The sequence below is a fragment of the Spermophilus citellus genome (genome assembly GCF_964194105.1).
Source record: "Spermophilus citellus genome assembly, chromosome: 5".
NCBI classification, from domain to species: Eukaryota; Metazoa; Chordata; class Mammalia; order Rodentia; family Sciuridae; genus Spermophilus; species Spermophilus citellus.
The window spans coordinates 107684979-107705523 of NC_138186.1; the positions used below are offsets into that span (position 1 = coordinate 107684979).

The window sequence follows — 20545 nt, forward strand, 5'->3', positions numbered from 1 at the left end:
AACAAACAATAAAAACAAAAAACTATACTGAGAGCCCATCTCACCGAAGTCAGAATGGCTACTATCAAGAATACAAAAAAAAAAAAAAAAAAAATGCTGTCAAAAATGTGGGGGAATGGAATCCTTTTATACTGTTGGTGGGAATGTAAATTGCCACTATGGAAATCAGTACAGAGGTTCCTCACAAAACTAAAAATAAAACTACCATGTGATCTAGGAATACAACTCCTTATTATATACATGAAGAAATTAAAGTCAATATATTATAGAGATAATTGCATTCTGATGTTTATCACAGCAAAATTCACAATAGTGAATGTATGGAATCAGCAGGGTTTTTTAAAAATATATTTTTAGTTTTAGGTGGGCACAAGGTCTTTATTTTATTTTTATGTGGTGCTGAGGATAGAACCCAGAGCCTCACAGATTGAGGCAAGTACTCTACCACTGAGCCATAACGCCAGCCCTGGAATCAGCAGTTTTTATGAATAGATAAATGATAAGGAAAACTTTGTATATATACATAGTGGAGTATTATTCAGCCATAAAGAATGAAATCATGTCATTTTCAGGAAAATAGATGGAACTGGAGATCATAACATTAAGCCAAACTCAGAATGATAAATGTCATCTGTTTTCCCCCATGTTTCCCCATCTGTTTTCCCCCATTCTAGGGGAAAAAAATGACATGAAAGTAGCAAAGAGACTCTTAAAGAAGAGGAAGTGGATGGGAGGATAGAGGAAGGGAGGAAAAAAGAAGGATAAAAGCAGGGAGTAGATATGACCAAGCTATGTTATATGCAAATAGGAATATGCCATATTGACCCTTTTTTCTGAGTATTAAAATGCACTAATTATTTTTTAAAGGACCATAAAACTTTTAAGGAACTGTACACAGAAGTATGTTCATCATAATCTGAACATCTTGATTTAAATGTCTGATTTCAAATCCAGTTCATATTTAACATCTCATTTGCTTTCCAATGAAGTCAAATTTAAAGAAAAAAAACCATTTTATTTTCCTATAAGTGATAACTACATTTGGTTTTCATCAGTCTGGAGCAAACAGCCTTTAAATAAACCAAATAAAAGAAATGTATATGATATAGATTCCTTATTATTAAGTTAAAATAAATGATAGCATAAATGTATGTGTATACATGTGGGAAGTATGTATGTATGTATGTATGTGGGAAGGTGGGGGATGTATTCTGGAAGATACAATGAATCATGCATAGCCTATTTATATAACAAAAGTGATAAAACTTTTTTATCAATAGAATCCCTTGAAAGTCACTATTAGATGACGTAAAAACTTTTATCCAAAGATTTAGCTCTTTTAACGACCTTCTTTTATTTATGATTCTCTCTCAAAATATAAGTTGTATATTTTTTTGAATCTGTAAACATCAGACTTTCAGCCCTAATACTACAGTCCTCAGAAAAAATTCATTTCTTCAGCTCTTCGTGCACACCTGGGCTGGTGGCAGCATTAGCAGCAGGCACTGTGTGTTCTTGTACCATGGATCTCACAGCATGAGCTGCATAGTTAAGGCTGGTATTTTTGTTCCAATGCCAGTAACCTGAGAAGGGGTTATACAGCATTCCTGCCACAGTTTGAACTGACAGACCATCTGAAAAAAATATAAAAAAATGTAGGTTTAATAAATACCTTCCAACTGCCAATAATCTCCTTTCACTCTTCATGTTAACAAAGGATTTTTAATGTAATGGGCAAAAAATACTTTGTAACCATGTACACATGATAGTTCACTGTAGACTACTAAACATTCTCTAAAGTATACTGCCTGAGTTTAAATCCCAGCTCTGGTACCTACTATATGGTGACTACAGGCAAGTCACTTTCCTTTCTGAATCAGTTTTCTCACATATACCGAACATTTACCATAGAATTGTTAGAAATGAAGAGATATGTGCATAAAGAAGCAGAGGGTTGGAATTTGGTAAGTATTCAATAAATATTAGCTGTTACAGAAAATATCTTCATCAGATTATTCCCATAAAGCTTCTGCAAAATATTTTTTTCTACTTGATTTTCAACAAAAGTACTCACAGAACTCTCCAGAACTTACTACATTCCTAGGGACTGATAATATTCCAAGTAAAATCAACTTTATTGATATGATGTTCTATGAATAAAAAGTATGAGAAAGAAGGAATCGAAATACTTAACAATACCAAATGCCAACCAGATGTGGTGGCACATGACTATAATCCCAGCAATTTGGGAGTCTGAGATAGGAGGATTACAGGTTTGAAGCCAGTCTCAGAAACTTAGCAAGACTCTCAGCAACTTGGTGAGATGATGTCTCGAAATAAAAGATAAAAAGGACTGGGGCTATAGCTCAGTGGTAAAGTGCCCCTGAGTACAATTCCAAGTACAGGAAAAAAAAAAAAAAGTCAAATAAATGAATGGAGAAATACGAATTACTTAACAGGAATTCAACACATTGAGTGTTCCCTATATGTAAAGCAAGAGCAAGATACTATAAGAAATACAAAAAGGAGATATAATCTTGCCTTTAAGGAATACACAGGCCAGAAAAAGGTGAAAAAAAATAATAATATAAGTAGATTATAAGTAATGTAAAACATTAAAAGTGACATGAAGTTCAAAATACATCTAAGTGTAGAAGAATCAGGAAAAATAGATAAGATTAGCCAGTAAACGCAAGGCTTGGTAGGGCAAACTGGGGTGTAATATTTAGTCCTCATTTGCTTAAGGATGAGGTACAAACATCTTATCCTTAAACAAACGAGGACTAAATAGCCAGAAAGGATCATTAATCATCTATTATTTGCTTGGCCCTGGGTTAGATGCCACAGGTGAGAAAAAAAGTAGTATCTACTTAATTCTAACTTCAAAAAGTTGATGACATAGTTGAGATAAAACCAACATCCAAAAAATAATAACCTGTTTAATTAAATGCTAGATTATGTGATTAATAATTATAAGTACATTTTAAAGTTTCAGTTAGGCTGTGAAAATTGGAAAAAAATTAATACTTACTTGATTCCAGAATACTTTCTAGCATTTCAGGTGAAACAAACTTCTCCCACATATGAGTACCCTTTGGTACAATACCTGCAACCTGCTCTGAAAAAACAATTCCCAAAGCATAGGACAGTTGTGTTTTGTTGATTGTAGTAATGAACAAAGAACCGCCAGGCTAAAAGAAGCAAAATTATGTAAGGAGAAAATTGTACTGAAGTAAAATGCAAAAGGTTAGGAGTATCAGTTAGGTAAAAGCTTTTCCTTCCTTCAAGAATTTAAGTGCAGTTAAGATACATGAGTATAAATAAAATATAATTTACCAAAATACTATTTTTTCTACTGGGAAATCTACTACTTGAGGCAATCCACTCAGATTCACCGAATCTATACAATAGGGTTTATAACTCTTAAAAATCATACATTACTGACATTATTTTACATATATTCTTTTGTACACATCAAATACTTTAAAATAAAATACAGAAATAAGATGTTCTTCTTCGTTACAAGTTCACATTTACATTCTAACATGTCACCACTGCTTCCTTTTGGGTGCCAGTCTAAGTTTTTTGGTATAGCACAAAGCTACACATCTTATGCATGGGTACATTGCCAGTAAGTGTTTTCAGTTCAAAACATTCAAATGGTAAGGTTTGAACATTCAAATATTAAAGTTTGAATGTTTTTTTTTTTTGGTTTGTTTTGGCATTGATTTCATTTGTACAAAGATTATGAACAGATCAAGATAAGCACTTAGATGAATACAAAGCAATTAGGGGTTATTTATGTCTCCCCTTTTTTTAACTACATTTATGGTGTTTCTATGTTTAGTATCACAAACAGCAAGGACATTAATGTTCTCTCCCTCTTTTATGCTTTCTTATTAGTGTGATGAGGATAAGATGCCAAAGATTCCTTTCAAAATAATCTTTCTGTATATATGGGACCGGGGGTGGGCAGGGAAGAGATAATATATCTCAAATACCACCCCAAACCAAAAATAAAAAGGAGAAGACCCTGAAATATCAGTGTGTGCTTTTAAACACTGGAATACCTCATACTATATTGTCACGTTAACTTTTCTCTGTAAAACTTTAGCATCTTAAGAATCATGCTGGGTGCAATAGTGCACACCCGTAATCCCAGCAACTGAGACAGGAAGATCGCAAGTTGGAAGACAGCCTCAGCAATTTAGGGATACCCTGTCTCAAAATAAAAAATAAAAAGAACTGGAATGTGCCTCAGTGGCAAAACATCCCTTAGTTAAGTCCCCAGCTTTTAAAAAAAAAGAATCATATATGGACTTAGGGCGGGTGGAGGGGGTAGCTCAGTAGCAGAGCATGCCCCTAGATTTAATCCTCAGTACCACCAAAAGAGAATTTTAAACTTTTTAAAAATTAAGGTGTTTTAATTGAAAAATAGGGGATAAGCCTCATAAAATTCCATGTAAGAGAAAACACCAAGAAACTGACAGATTGAAGAAGAGTTAGGAAACATGGCAACTAAATGCAATGCAAGAACCTTAATAGGATCCATAACAGAAAAATGACATTAGTGGAACAACTAATGAAATTTAACAAGCTCTATTGTGCAGTTAATAAGCATAATGCAAATGTTCATGCTTATGTATGTGCCAGGGGTTATGTGCAGGTACAGAACTATGGCAAGGCAAGTGAGGCTCTAGGGCACAGAACTGAAACAGGCAGTCCCTTCCAGGGTGCAGTGCAGTGCAGGGCTGGCACCTAATAGCTGCCTCCTTCAATTTTATGCCCTTGGCCCTTCATTTGACTAATCCTAGTTCTCACCCTTATGATGTGAGTCTTTAATGTAAAGTGAAGAGAACTCTGTATTCTCTTCGCAATTCTTCTATAAATCTAAACTTACTTTAAAGTTTTTTTTTTAAGAGAGAGTGAGAGAGGAGAGAGGGAGAGAGAATTTTTAATATTTATTTTTTAGTTCTCAGCGGACACAACATCTTTGTTGGTATGTGGTGCTGAGGATCGAACCCGGGCAGCACGCATGCCAGGCGAGCGCGCTACCGCTTGAGCCACATCCCCAGCCCCCTAAACTTACTTAAAAAAAATTTTTTTTTTAAAAAAAGCTCTACTTGGACATGGGATAAGTATTTTATTCCTTTAGCTTTTGGCCTTAAGGTGTTACATCTTAAATATGTAAACAGTACAGTCAAAACCTTAATAATAATGGCACATTAAAGATATTAAGCTGAGCATAGTGGTACAGGCTTGTAATTCCAGCAACTAGGGAGGCTAAGGAAGGAGTAAGTTCAAGGCCAGCCTAAGCCACTTAGTGAGGCTCTCAGTAATTTAAAGAAACTCTGTTTCAAAATGAAAAATAAAAAGGGCTGGGGATGCTGCTCAGTGGAAGCAACTAGTACTCCTGGGTTTAATCCCCAATACCTGCCCCCAAAATTATCTTTTAAAAAATTAAATAAATTATTTTAAACACACACACATATATATGTGTATATATGTGTGTGTGTGTGTATAAAATTGGAACCACATTTGGAGGACTAAATTTGTGGAAAATTATAAAAGCATAATAAATAATGAGAAGAACCAGATTTGGAATCAAAAGATCTAGCCTTAAACCCCACCTAACAGCTTTGACATCTCACCAGTTCCCAGTCCTCAAAAGTCAAAGATGATAACTCCCATCTTTCCTTCCTCATCTGGCTGTAGATAAGATCAAGCAAGATAATATGTATAAAGTGATCCTTTCATAAACTGAAAACACAGATTTACTTAACAATGCTATTTAAGTAAATTTATGCTAATCATTGTTTTTGTTGATTTGTAAGTATTAATCCAAATCAATTTCTTGGTAAATTATCATATGATAGCTATTAAGTATTTAATCCAGACTATAATCTAGATCAATAGAAAAATACCACTATAAATGTGTTTGTTATTTTTCCAGTGTTTAGCACCAATATTTTTCAAGATCCCTGACATCAATATACTAATAGAACACTAGAAAACCCCATATTGAGGGCAATCTGAGGGGCAGAAGTAATTACCAGCACAGAGGCTATCCCCTAATCCTGGATTCTTGGTTTCTTCTCTCTTATAGTTTATCTGCTAGACTGATAAAGTATTATCGAACATATTAATGTTATGGATATACACATGCACTCACAAGAGAAAGTCTTACCTTTAACACTCGACAGCAGCACTGTATAAATGTTTCTAGATCATTCACATGTTCTATAACTTCAGAAGCTATAACAGCATCAAAAGTTTCTGCCTTCTCTTCCACAATTTCCTCCAGAGAACATACTCTGTACTCTATCCTCTTATCCAGGACTGGATCAAATGATTTATGGTGCTGTGCTGTTTTAATATTTTCATCCACAGGATCTATTCCAACAACTGAAGCACCTAATCGCCCTAGAGGCTAATGGCATAAAAAAGTTACTCTCAGGAAGAAAAAAAGAACACATGTTAGCAATAAAAAGCTTACCAAAAATGAATTGAGATTAACCACAAAGTGATAATTACTGAAGATCATTTTTGTGTATGGGTTCATATACTATTTTCTTTAGTTCGTGTACAGTTGAAATTTTCCATAATAAAAAGCTTAAAAGTGAGAACAACAATCAAAATGTACATTTACATAAATGTAGGACAGTGTTAAATATCTGAAATGCAATAAATGTAACACGCCATGGTAAAAACAGCTATTATTTCTAGTAACCAATTTCTTCTTTATAGTTTTTTCCTGTGACTGACCAGATTTGATTTTGTATGTATGAATATGTGGTATTAGGGGTCAAACCCAGGGTCTTATGCACATAAACACCCCTCTACCACTAAGCTACATCCCAAGCCCTAGAAATAATTCATAGCTAATTATTTGTTCATCTTTTACATCTGGATACTTCCCATGACATTCCCAAATATTTAAATACGGTCTTAATTTTAATCAAAACTTATACAGTGTTTCTATTAAACAAGGTTAGTCAATAAGCTAAAAGTATGTCCCATCATCTTAACTTTAGAGACATAATTTCTGCAACAATACACTGAACACATGGCAGAACACACAGTAAAATCTTATTCATTTATAATTTGTACACCACATATCCTTAATTCACATATTTTAGGCTTTCTGAACTTTTATAATTGATGTCAAAAGAAACTAGCCCACTTCCAGGTGGGAGCAGGTTTTCTGTGCATGTAGGAACTTAATTGCATATCAAGGACTGTTAGTCACACAATAAACTTGGTTGAGTTATGGACCTCAACACTATCACATTCCATTGAATCTTAAGACTTTTATATCCCCTACTGTTGTTTAAAATATTTCAAAGATCAAATAACAAAAAGTCCCCATGTTGACAGAATACAATATAGCTGCAAGGCTTAAATTTACTATAAACTAAAGCATATATTCTTCACAGGAAGGATGACAACTCTTTGAAGTACTCTAAGAAAGAAAGAATCCTACAAGTAGGTAAATGATAGCTTTGTTATTAAAACAAGTACAAAAGGACAACCTATCATTGCATTTAAATCAATAGAAACTATCTAATTTCTTAGGACAGAAGAGATCACACAAAGGTATTTGAATTACCTATGCCCCATTTTTTATTAAAAACTACCACTACCACCACTAACAACAAAAAGTTCAGTATAATTTTCTAAGAGTTTTAGTTTTTAAAAAATTTCAAAAGGCATGAATTACTTTTATAATCATGAAAATATTAAACAAGCATTTAAAAAATTAATAAGACTATTCGTAAAAAGGATAAATGATGCAACAAGCCCACTTCTCAATTTTTTTCTCAGCTAAAAATGGCAGAAAAGTAAGTCACTTACTTCAGCTAATAATCCACCACCACAGCCAACATCAAGAATCTTCATCCCAGACAAAGGTTTTCCTAGCTGGTGATTAGCAACTGTTTTCAAAAGATTGTCTCTTTTTAAAAAAAATTCAAAATATATAAAAATAAATGATCAATTCGACAACAAAAAGTCTTAAAAGCATACAGTTTTCAAGGAAATGTTAATTCCCATTTTTAATAGGTTATTAACTTTGGATAAATAGATCTTTTATTTTCAACATTAGATGACTTTTAATTTACAAAATATTCTAGAGAGAAAAAAGGAAAAGAAAGGTGAAGTGGGGCAGGGATCTTACGAAAATCCAAGTGAAATCAGTAGATGAAAGGGTCTGGAGGGTGGGAGGAGGGGAGGGAGGGGGGAAGTGCTGGGAAGTGATACTGACCAAATTATATGGTTATATTATGCGCATGTACAAATATGTAACCACATTTCCCACCATATATACAACTATAATGTACCAATTAAAAAGTGGAAAGAAAAAAAATTTATAAAACATTTTCAATAATCAAAAGTAGAAAGTTTAGAGCAAAGCTCTAAAACAGAATCTAGTAGTAATTATGACTTAGTTATTGCTTCAGTGATAATCTAAAGAAAAATAATCTAGATTGCTTTGATTAACCTAATTTTATTAAAATACTTTAATTAAACTGACTCAACAGAACAGATACAAATGCAAGGTAACTACTACATCATCAGTACTTGTTAGACCTTTATCAGCAAATAGGTTATTTCATAGGAATTTTATTCAAATATTTATTGAATCAAACTGTAGCAACAGGATGGGATACAAATATGTCAATTGGCTATATCATCAGTACTTGCTAGACCACTTTAGGTCAGCAATTTAGGTTATTTTTATAGGACTTAAAGGAGAAGATAAGAGGGCTGGAATTGTGGCTCAGTGGCAGAGTGCTTGCCTAGCTTGTGTAAGGCACTGAGTTCAATTCTTAGTACCACATATAAATAAATGAATAAAATTAAGGTTCATCAACAGTTAAAAATATTTTTAAAAAAGGGGAAGAGATCTATATTTACAAAAGCTGTCCATATTCCCTTCCTAATTCTTTTTTTTTTTTTAGTCATAGATGGACACAATACCTTTATTTTATTTATTTTTATATGGGACTGAAGATCGACCCTAGTGCCTCCACGTGCTGCTACACAGGTACTCTACCATTGAGTTACAAGCCGAGCCCTTTTTTGTGTGTGTGGCGGGGGAGGGTGGTACCAAGGATTGAAACCAGGGGTACTTAACTACTGAGCGACATCTGCAGTCCATTTTATTTTTGAGATAGGGTCCACTAAATTTGTTCAGGGCCTCGCTAAGTTGATGATTCTGGCTTTTAACTTGCTATCCTCTAGTATCAACCTCCTGAGCCACTGGGATTATAGGTATGTACCACATGACTGGCTTCAATTCTCTTTTAATCTTCTAAATTAGTTGTATTCTCATGTATGAACAAGTAGGATGATATCTAATAAAGCAAACTTATTTTTAAGATGATCATAGTAATCCTTTACCACACACACAAACACATGTATATGTGCATATACACATGGTAGATATATACCTAATGGTAATGTAAAGTGAACTTTTAAGTCAGACTGCATATGAATTGTAATTATATTTATATTAAAATATATATTACATATAATAAAGATCTTTGGCTATCCTATATTGCTAATAAAATTAATTGAATTCTTAGAATGACAGGTATAATTCTTAGAATGACATGTATAATTCTTAGAATGACATGTATAATGTATAATATTACTTTGAGATATTATAATACACATAAAGTACTCAATTCAAATGAAGTCCAATCCATTTTTCAACAGTCGAAATGACTCCTCTGTATCAAAATTTGTGTCACATCACTCTCTTCTGATGGCTTTTAGTTGTGCTGAAAATAAAATCTAAACTTGTAACCATATCTTGCACTGCTCTAGGTGATTTGTTTTATTTGATGTCTAAATAAAGACGTCACAATACTTTGAATAGACATCTCAAACTTTGTATGCATCAGAATCACTTGGAAGGTTTGCTGATATATAGACTGCTAATATGCTAGAACAGCAGGTCCAGGATGAGACCTGAGAATATGCATTTCTAATGAGTTCCTGGGTGAGACTGATGCTTGCTGGTCTAGGGCCTGCATTTTGAGAACCAGTCATCAACAATTCTGTTATTTTCTACCTTAGTTCAGTGATCCACAAATTCAGTGATAATATTTCCCTTTTTTCTGCACTGATTCTGGATGAACAAGCAAAAACTAATCAGAGAGTTCCTTTAGAATCTGAGTGTGATATTATATGACAATTTCAGGGTCTTACCCTTATGAGTTGTTCAAAAGTGTTTAATGAACAAATAAGTGGAAAGATCAAATAAACTATTTCTTAAATGCAATCCCTGATGGTCTCTGGCCTTGCTTTATCTCCCACAGCAAATATGGACTGAAGCACATTCATGAACTGAAGGCCACAGCAGGTCAGTAGCTATAAAATGGCCTTGATGACCTAGGATCTGAACTCCCTTTTATAAGAACTAATTCTAATTAACTCATATGTCCAAATATGCTCCAAATTGAGTTATGGAAGCTTCCTAGATCTTAGATAATGTTAATATAATAATATGTTAATGATAAAAAATTAATGATTTCACATGGTGGACACTAAAGAGAATGTCCCTGATTTAAAATTTAGAATTTTGAACGTAAGTATAAACCAAGAGAAAAATGAATCTAAAACAAATGAATCTTAAAACGAGTTGCATTTTTAAAGATGTGGAGTTTCTGTTACCTAATAAATGGCACCCTCAGGTCGTTCATAGAATGAAGAGGAGCATATACTCCTTGTTCATCCCACCACTTGTGAGCCAGGGCCCGGAAGGTTTTTACCTCACTGCTGTCAACTGTGGACTGTGAAGTACTATACAGTCTTTTCCAAGGGGACCTAAGAGGTGAAAACAAAGAGCCAGGCAAATAGTGCTATTTTTCAAAAATGTAATATGGGATAAACTGTGTAGAAAGATATTTTATTTATAATTTGTTACATTGTAAATACAAAGATTGCTCAATTTTGATGCTTTAAAATCAAGTTTTGTTATAATTGCACTATTCATATATATATTCACTTTTGCTTTCAAAGTAAATTACAACTAAAAATGGAACTTTATAAAACTTGGCCTTCTGGGTCACATCTAATAAAAAGCTACATTTATAGAACCTTTACTAAATGCCAAGTACATGTCATCTCACTTCTTCAGACAACTCTACAAGGAAGGTACTATGATTATTCCCATTTTACAGATTAGTAAAGAAAGGCTCAGAAAGATTAAGTAAGAGGTGAACCCAGGATTTGAACCCAGGTGCCTCCACCTTATTACTCCATTTCTAATGCTATCATCAAGTCCAAGCTCCCATCATCTCTGAACTACTGTCCCAGCCCTTTAATCAGTCTGGCTACACCCTACCTCATCCCCTTACCATCTGTTCTCCATGATGCATACAGATTAATTACTCCAAAATATTAATCTGATTATGGTATTTTTTCACGTAAAATGTTTCTATGGCTTCCCAGTATCATTAGGCAAAAGATTAAAATCCTTAGCATGGTTTATAATGCTCAAAATTTTTGATCACCCGTTTGCTCCCTCTCCAAATTCACCTCCTGTAATTCTCTTCATCCTCTCTAGTCACACAGGCCTTTTTTCAGTTCTTTGAACTGGTTATGTTTGCTCTTTCATCAGGCACTTTGCATATATTGTTCCCTCTGCCTAGAATTTTCTTCCCACATCCTGTTTTCCTCCTCATTCATCAGCTCTCTCTTTTTTTTTAAATATTTATTTGTTAGGTATAGTTGGACATAATACCTTTATTTTATTTATTTATTTTTATGTGGTGCTAAGGATCAAACCCAGGGCCTCGCACATGCTAGGTGAGCACTCTACCACGGAGCTACAACCCCAGCCCCTCATCAGCTCTTAGTTTAAATGAAATGTCATCTATGAAGTCTTCCTTAATCCTCAAAATTGGGTCAAGTATCCTTATTTTATCTCCTATATCACTTCCTCCTGTGGTTGTATAATTATTTGGTCATGCCTGTCTCCCCACTAGACCATAAGCACTATGAAAGGCCAGCATGAACTGTCTCGCTTACCATTATATTTTTAGTGACTACTACAATTCCTAGAACATAGTTGATGCTCAGAAGACATTTGTCAAATAATCGAAGGAAAAGGCCTAGAAAAGTATATCATTCACCTAACATTTTTAATCACATAAGATCAAACAGGGACTAAACAGAAATTAGACAGATACTACACTGAGTTCGAAGTCACAGTAGAGTACAGAAAAGTACTCCAAAGTTCTGCTTGTGTTGCTAAGTTAGAAAGGTAATACCCTTCAATTTGTACTGCTTTTCTTAGCTACATATAGAGAATACATTCTAGATTCATTCATTCATTCTTCTTCTTCTTCTTTTTTTAAAGATTCAAATGCCACTTTTCTTTAATATTATCTTAGGAATATTGATTTCCTTTTCCATATTGAATGCATAGTCTTAGTAATCAAGAACTAATTAACAACAGATAACAGTGAGTTCAGTTGAATAAGAATGGCTTCACAGACACCCAATCTCAAAAGATCTCTTTTAAAAGAAATAGGACAATGCACTTAGAAATCAGAGTTCATCTGAAGCAATTATTTTTTACAAGGTTAGAAACTGGTTTATAAAATATAAATACAGAAAGTCATACTTTGACTCATTCTTACTACCTAAAATGTATACTTATCCACCTTGTCATATTTGTTTCTGATTTTAAGCCCTGCATTTTTTTCAAGTAATACAGTATTCTAGTAAATATGAAAGCTATCTCTGAATCTGGATGAAAGATATGTGTGGGCTATATATTTTAACTTTTCTATAAACTTGAAATTTTTCAAATCTAAAAGTTGTTAAAATATAAATTAGTTAAGAATATTTAAATAACAAAAGCTACTATAATCAAAATATATGAACAATTGCAAACTAAACAAGTTTATTAAAAAGAATCAGTACTAAATTACTTTAACATATAATTATGTAAATATTTTCCAGAGTAATAAATAAACTCACCTGTAATTTTTTATTCTATTCAAACAGGAAAAGGTCATCCTACAGGATTTGAACCACATGGTTTTGTATTCATTGAAAATCCATGGTTTAATTTGTACAGTCCAAGTGGGCTGATTCTCTGAATAAAGTGGGGAAAAAAGTTAAATGTCTAGAGAAAAGCATTGCACAGTAAGAATCCCTGATATACATGTAACTGAAGAAATTCCATTTTATATGGTAATTTTATGTTACATTACAACTGTTTTTTTCAATTACAAAGGAGTTTTTACTCAATTTTAGATTCTACTCAAAACAAACAAACAAAACATAACAAAATAAAGGTCTTATTCTCTGCCATCTAATTCTACCCAGATATTTCTGAAATTATAATTAGCAAAAATAAGTAATGCATATGTAAAAGCTTCTCACGTCATTAGCTTTTGTAGTCACATTATGTTGCACAAAATGACAAAAAATGATGTTCTCATATAAAATGTCACCTTTTAAAACAGGATAATATTAATTCTGAGGTGATTTGTCAAAACTAGTTCAAATTCTGTCAATTCCATGTTAGTGACATTAAATGAATTTTTACACATGCTCAACACTGTTTACACAGGGGAAAAAGTGTGTGTGTTTGTGTGTTTGTATGTGTAGCTAAAATAAACACTCACCCAATCTATACGTTCAAATTCACATAGGGACTTGTTTTATGAATCATTACTCGGCTGCAGAACATTTAGGTGTTCAGTAAACATTTAGGCAAAAAAGACTTATAACAAAGACTATTAACAGAGACAAAGAGTGATATTATATCATGATAACAGGAACAGTCCACCAAGAAACCAAGAAGATAATACAATGTATATGTACAAAATAATGGAATTTCAAAACAAATAAAGCCAAAATTGACAGCATTGAAAGGAGAAATAAACAAATCCATAACTACACTGGAAGATTTCAACATCCATCCTTTAGTAATTGGTAGAACCACTAGACAGAAAATAAGCAAGGATACAGAAGAATTAAATAATATCATCAACAAATAAAATATAATTGAAATTTATGAAACACCCAAACTACAAAACAGTATACATTTTTTCAAGCATGCATAAAGCATTTATAAATATAGACCATATCCTGGAACATAAAACAAATCTTAACAACTTTAAGAGATTTGAAATCATACAAAGTATGTTTTTGACTATAAAAGAATCAAACTCAAAATGTGTAACAGAAAGATAACATGAAAAAGAGCAAAACACCTGAAATTTAACAAATGCATAAGTTAAAGACAAAATCTCAGGAAAATCAAAAAACAATGAACCAAATGAAAATCAATATATCATATATAAAATTCTGTAAATGTTTTTAAAGCAGTACTTGGGAAACTTATAGAACTAAAATATTCATATTAAAATGTTGTTCTAAATTCAACAATCAAGTTTTATAGTTAAAATTATGAAAAACAGAGCAAAATAAACACAAAGTAAACAGAAAGGAGGAAATAATAAAAGTAGAAATCAATGACTTTGAAAACAAAACAAAAACAGAGAGGCAATAAATCAAACCTAAAGTTAACACACTGCAAGAATCAATAAAATTGATAAACCTCTAGCAAGAATGAATTAAAGGAATTAAAGAGGGTCTATCACTACAGACCTGGCAGACATTTCAAGGATGATGATGTACTACAAACTACAGAAATTCCACAATTAGACAAAATGGACTAATTCCATGAAACAACCAAAAACAACCAAAACTGATGTCAGATGAAAGAGAGAACATGAAAAGTCATATGAACACCAAAGAAATTGAATTCATAGTTAAAATGCTTCCAAATATAAATTTCCAGGCTAAGCTGGCTTCACTGGAAAATTCCACTAAACACTTGAAGAAGAAATAAAGACCAATTCTACACAACATCTTCCTAAAATACAAGAGAGACATTTCTCAGAGACATTTCTCAGAAATTAAACTGTTCCTACTGTCTATATAGTAAATCCCAAGAAATCTTAAAAAAAAAAAAAAAAGTTTCCTAATGTTATGGGCCAGGCTATATGGACAATGACCAAACAAGACTCCGTCTTACCCTGTGACTCCACATCATGTAAAAGCTGCTTCTTCTATGGGAAAGCCTAGCCTCTGAATCCATCAATAGTTGCTTAGCATAGCATGTTTGGCAACACAAAATGGCCATTCTATTTTTTTTAAATATTTTTTTAGTTGTAGTTGGACACAATACCTTTATTTTATTTATTCATTTTTATGTGGTCCTGAGGATCGAACCCAGCGCCCCACATGTGCTAGGCAAACACTCTACCACTGACCCACAGCCCCAGCCCCACAAAATGGCAATTCTTTTACAATGTAAAATTGTTCTCTCTTTGGTTCCCATTTTTTTTGGACAGTGTACCCTATCAGAGATTGATTGTCTAGATGTTAGTAACCATTCTTTAACTTGTACTCAACTAGGGATATTTTTACCCACTCCCACTTGTGCTTATGATTTTAGATCTCATGACGTTTGTTTTATGGTTTTGAATCACTGCAACAGCCAGTTATGATTAATATGGTTTTGGACTATAAAATGTGTACTCAAACCCCAGAAGGGGGTCAAAGGGTAAAGACTTGTTTTTTTAGGCCATTCATAGCATAGTCCAAATCCACTACAGTGTTCTAAAGAAAGGGGGGACAGGAACAGTTGTACTTTTAGGCTTTTGCTCATGTTATTCCCTCTTTCACCAACTCTCTCTGGTCTACCTTTAAGATAGTTACCTTTAGCCAGGCATAGTACTACACAAATGTAATGTTAGTGACTTAGGAGGCTTAGGCAAGAGAATCACAGTACCCCAGTACCACAAAACAAAACAAAAACAAAATACCACCCTCTTTATGACTTTGGGTAGGTAAATGAAATATATTAAATAATTATATTAACTATGATGCATAGATGAGGAAATATAAGGTATTTTTATAAAATTGTGCCTCACAGATTTTAATAGTACCTGCCCTCTGATACTCCTTGACCTTCCTCTTATCTCTATTTCTGGAAAATGAATCTATTACTCATCAGTATTGCTAGAATTCTCAAGAGCTTTAAAAATCACCTTATTACAACTGAGTATGTATTAATAAACAGAATATAACCAATTCCTTTCCTAATGTGAATCCTTGTATTTGAGATTTTAAATGAATGGGGATAACTTCACTTAATTAACTTGAAAGTCAATTTATAGCAGACTCCACACTGTGAGTTAACAAAACAGGCAACAGACTTTTACCCTGACAACACTTTTTCCCCAGGAATCAATTCCTGTCTGGGTTGCTCTTAAGTTTGGAGCCCAAACTTGCCTCCATCTCAGCTGTGGAGTGTTTTTTTTTTTTTTTTTTAATTGATCATATTGCTCCTTCAATAATTTCCACTGTCCTCAGGATAAACAACCTCAAGAGACTTCATGAACTTGTCATGGCCTAAAAGGTCTCTTGTCTCACCTCCTGCCCTCCATTCACACACTGTTCAAGGAACACTTTGCAGTTTCCTACAAACCTTAGATTCTCAAGTTTGTCCTTTGGTGTCTCCAACTGCTTCTAACTATCCAATTCCTTCAAGACAGTTTCTATAAATACCTGTTCAGAAAGTTTCCCTGATCCCAAATATAGATTCAATGCTCCTTCTATATTCACCCACTCCCAATTTGGAAATGCCTTTATTCTTAATTTGATTATAAAAGACATGTTTATTGAAATGTTCTTTGGGGAAAGTATATATGATAAAATGATTGAAAAGCACCTACTCCACCACAGGCAATCACTGCCAAAATTAGACATATATTTCCAAGTTCATAACACACGCTGATTTGTACCTTACATACTTAAAAGTATATCCTAATTATTTTCCATGTGAATACAAGTGGATTTATATTGTTTTTATTTGACTGTACTATTTTTCACTGTATGAGAATACCAACTAGTCAACTCTGTTTGTAGGCTATTAGATTTACCATTTTTTAATTCATTATATCCCGATCTTGGTTCTATTATTAATTTTTTAAAGAAGAGATTGCTTACGTATCATTTTTTAATTCCTGGGGGCCCATTACAGTTCCTATTATACAGTATTCGTTAAATGAGTTTCATGTAAACGAAGAACTTAACTTTTTGGTTAATACTGGGAGTTCAATAATTTGATGGTCACATACAAGCACCAAATGCAGATAGTTATTTTCTTGATCCTAATTGTAAATAGTCTGTTGAATGAATCAACAAATCAAAAAAGTAATACAGCTGCCTTAAATTATGGAAAAAGGGGCAAGACATGTGCAAACAAAACACTGATACAATGCTACGAATAACTACGAAGACCGACTGGTGTCTTTCAGACCCTTGCAAAAGAAAGAAAGCACAACCTTGAGGCTCCAGTAATCACAGAGTGGGTTGATGGCTCCTAGGGCCAGGAACTTAACCAGAATGAGACTAAGGTCGTTGGATACGTTGCGGCCGCCCGCTGGCTGCCCTCTCCCCGGACAGTACCACTAACCCCTTAGTTTTTTCTTGGCCTCTGCAAAAATGAGCACGATAACACGGTCCTGGAGTTGAACGCAGGGCAAAGTCAGAAGCCAAGCTGCAGATTTCGCGTTGAACCAGCGCGGAGGCCAGCGACACCACAACGTCCCGCCGCGCCTGCGCAGAACCGCCAGGCCCACCGTGGGCTGCCTGAGGGACTTTAGCACATACTCACCCGCCCAGGAAATTAGGCGAAGACGCTCCGCCTGTGTGCCCCGGCACCCAGACCCAAGCACTCTTAAAAAGCGACCCCCAAAGAAGTTCAGCTTCCAGCCTCCCCACATAGTGGCAAAGGGTCCCACTTCTTTTCCGGTTCCTCTCTCCGAAGATCCCCAACAGAAAGGTTCCGAGACCCACTCGCGCCATCTACTGCCGACTTCTATGATTATTTTTATCATGAACGTGTTGCAAGTTCTCTTGAACATCTAGCAAATTGTGAATGCAAATGAAACTATAAAATGCTTCCAATAATATAAACGGTCGTCTCCTGTATAACCTCTGACTATTCCTGTATGACCACCCGAAAACCTCATAGTCATAGTTAAGTATAAAATCATGCCACTACTTTGTGCTTTCATTCCCTTGTAGTTCTAACAAATGTCTCCCCAAGGACATTTGTCTCCATGTAAGACACCGACCCTAATGATTCAAATCACGAAAAGTATGGAAATACTTATTCTTTACGTGTAACAGTTTCCCTTTCAAAGGCATTCGAATATCAGAGGGCCAAGAGTCTTAATTTATGTTGTGTTTTGTACTGGGGCTTGAACCCAGCAGTTTTACCACTGAGTCGACAGGATCTTGCTAAACTGCCCACGCTGGCCTAGAACTTACCACGCTCCCGTCTCAGCCTCCAATATAGCTAGGATTACAGGTGTGTCACCATGTCCAGCTCAAGAGCCCAAACTTTTAAATTTCTGCAAATGACATAATCTCCTGGACAGGATTATGTATCCGAAGACATTCAGCCTTGGTAAACTTCCATGTGGAGCTACGAATAGTGGTGACGTTTTTGTTTTTTGTAATTTTTTTTGTAGCTGTAGATGAACAGAATGCCCTTATTTTTATTTATTTATTTATTTTTAATATGGTGCTAAGGGCCGAATCTAGTGCCTCACACATGCTAGGAAAGCGCTCTGCCACCGAGCAACAACCCCAGCCCACATTTTACTTTTGAATATATAAAAGGCCTTTCCTTAGGTGATGTTGATAAATTTTCAATGTTGAAGGTAAAAATTTTATTCTATCAGGCAGATCCAAATAAGTAAAGGTTCTTTGAACAAGTAAAGTTTGTTACTCAGGAACAGTCTTTCCACCTATGGCTTCTGAGCTAAAATATTGACCTCCTCTTTGACAGTGGTTGCAGGCTTTTCAGCTGCTATGTCTTCTTCAGATTTCCTCTCTTCTTAGATACATGACCATACCTCCAAATGAAGGCAGAAAACTCTGCACAAAAGAAAATTTAGCATGTATTATACATATTTGTTGATGTGACAGATTCAAGGGAAAACCAAAGTGCAAATATGGATTTAAAGTTCTAATGGTTTTATTTGCACCATACCACACGGGTTTCAAAGCCTTCTCAGTTCAACAAAGGCGATCAATGATTTGCCTGAATACTGACAGGAAACAATGGCTTTTTGAATCATCAGAACTAGTTTGGCCCAGATATGAAAGAGGGTCATGGTACTTTTCTCTACAAACATCAACAAAAGGTTTTTCCAATGATCCTAAACCTCAGCTGTGTTGGAAACAAAGTTGTGTTGGCTGTAATGCAGTGTATGGTCAGTGATGGGGATTATTTTCCAAGTATCTCTACAGTCTCACCCATAAACCTGTTGTAAACTAGAGTTTACTAGTTTATTTTCCTATTTCGCTAGAAAATTCTAATACCTATCCAATATTTCATAATTTGGCTTTATAATTTTATTGTAATAAACTTTTAAGGGAAAAGTGCTTCCTTAATGGTTAACAAAGTTTTATACTTTTGAAATGATATATTCCTACATCCACTCTATTTAACTGGTGTATTTACTCAAAATTCTACAAAAATTGGTAATTTAAAATAAATGTATCATAATTTGCACTATCACAATTAGAATGTAACAGATTTAACTAATATACAAGAAAACTATGGATGATACCTGGTAAACTTATTATAATACAAATGTAATGCATATTATGTATTATGTGCATAATTTGATAGATAATAAAAGCTCACTTTTGCTTTTAGATTTGACACTACAATCATATTCTACTTAAAACTGAAGCACTTGGGCTGGGGCTGTAGCTCAGTGGCAGAGGGCTTGCCTGGCACATGTGAGGCACTGGGTTCAATACTCAGCACCACATAAAAATAAAAATAAATTAAATAAAGGTATTGTGTGTGTGTGTGTGTGTGTGTGTGTGTGTGTGTGTAAACCTGAAGCACTTAAAGGCTGGAAGAGAACATCTACTTTGTTCCTTATACAGCTAAAGAAATAGAAGTCCACAGTAATTTAGTGATTTTCCTAAACACATCAATTTAGCAGAGCCAGGTCAATCCAATAACTCTAATGCTACTTCCATACTTAACTATACTCAATACATTTTAGAAGTTTGAAAAATTAAAGTACATTTATGTAGGAGGGAGAAAAAAAAGTTTAAATGTAAAGGTGTCCATAGGCAATATTATAGGAACGTTGGGTCTACCACAACTCCTATGTAAAAATTCCCAAATAAAAATTTTAAAACTCAATACCATTACAGTTCGTATGTTTCTTTGAAGCAACAATTCACACTAAAAATGGACTATGTTTGAAAAATTTACTATATAATACCATTAGAAACATGCTAACAAAAGGTAAGTCTACAATGGTAGAAAACACGTACACTAATGAGATTCCACACCAATCTTTATTTATGTTTTTGGGGCCTGTGACAAATCTTATAATTATCTCTTCTGGATTTCACTTTATTCTCTTAATGGGTGTGGTTTACCCCCGACTTCACAAAAATCAAGTAT

The 20545-nt window shown here is 34.1% G+C and overlaps 1 protein-coding gene and 1 long non-coding RNA gene across 3 annotated transcripts in view; one reads left to right on the plus strand and one right to left on the minus strand.

The window, feature by feature from the left end:
- LOC308648711 overlaps window positions 1-20545 on the plus strand; it is a 627872-nt gene that overhangs the window by 585183 nt on the left and 22144 nt on the right. The gene's annotated exons all lie outside the window — the stretch shown is intronic.
- Window positions 1336-19536, minus strand: COQ3 (coenzyme Q3, methyltransferase). Of its 2 annotated transcripts, none has more exons than XM_081293680.1 (7): window positions 17717-19536; window positions 12997-13114; window positions 10681-10833; window positions 7855-7954; window positions 6188-6430; window positions 3032-3191; window positions 1336-1634 (listed from the first exon to the last, which is right to left on the minus strand). In XM_081293680.1, exons 1-7 carry the CDS (start codon window positions 17964-17966, stop codon window positions 1450-1452), a joined length of 1209 nt encoding a protein of 402 aa, XP_081149806.1. In that variant the 5' UTR covers window positions 17967-19536; the 3' UTR covers window positions 1336-1449. The 2 variants fall into 2 exon arrangements, with proteins under 2 accessions (XP_081149806.1, XP_081149807.1); XM_081293681.1 differs by lacking the exon at window positions 17717-19536 and adding an exon at window positions 13650-14069.

Coding starts and splice junctions, on each gene's coding strand:
- COQ3 (XM_081293680.1), bottom strand. CDS start 17,966: ATGTTCAAGAGAACTTGCAACACGTTCATGATAAAAATAATCATAGAA. Junction 10,834..12,996: donor AATAGAATAAAAAATTACAG/GTGAGTTTATTT, acceptor TTCACCTCTTAG/GTCCCCTTGGAAAAGACTGT. Junction 7,955..10,680: donor CTGAGGGTGCCATTTATTAG/GTAACAGAAACT, acceptor TTTTTTAAAAAG/AGACAATCTTTTGAAAACAG.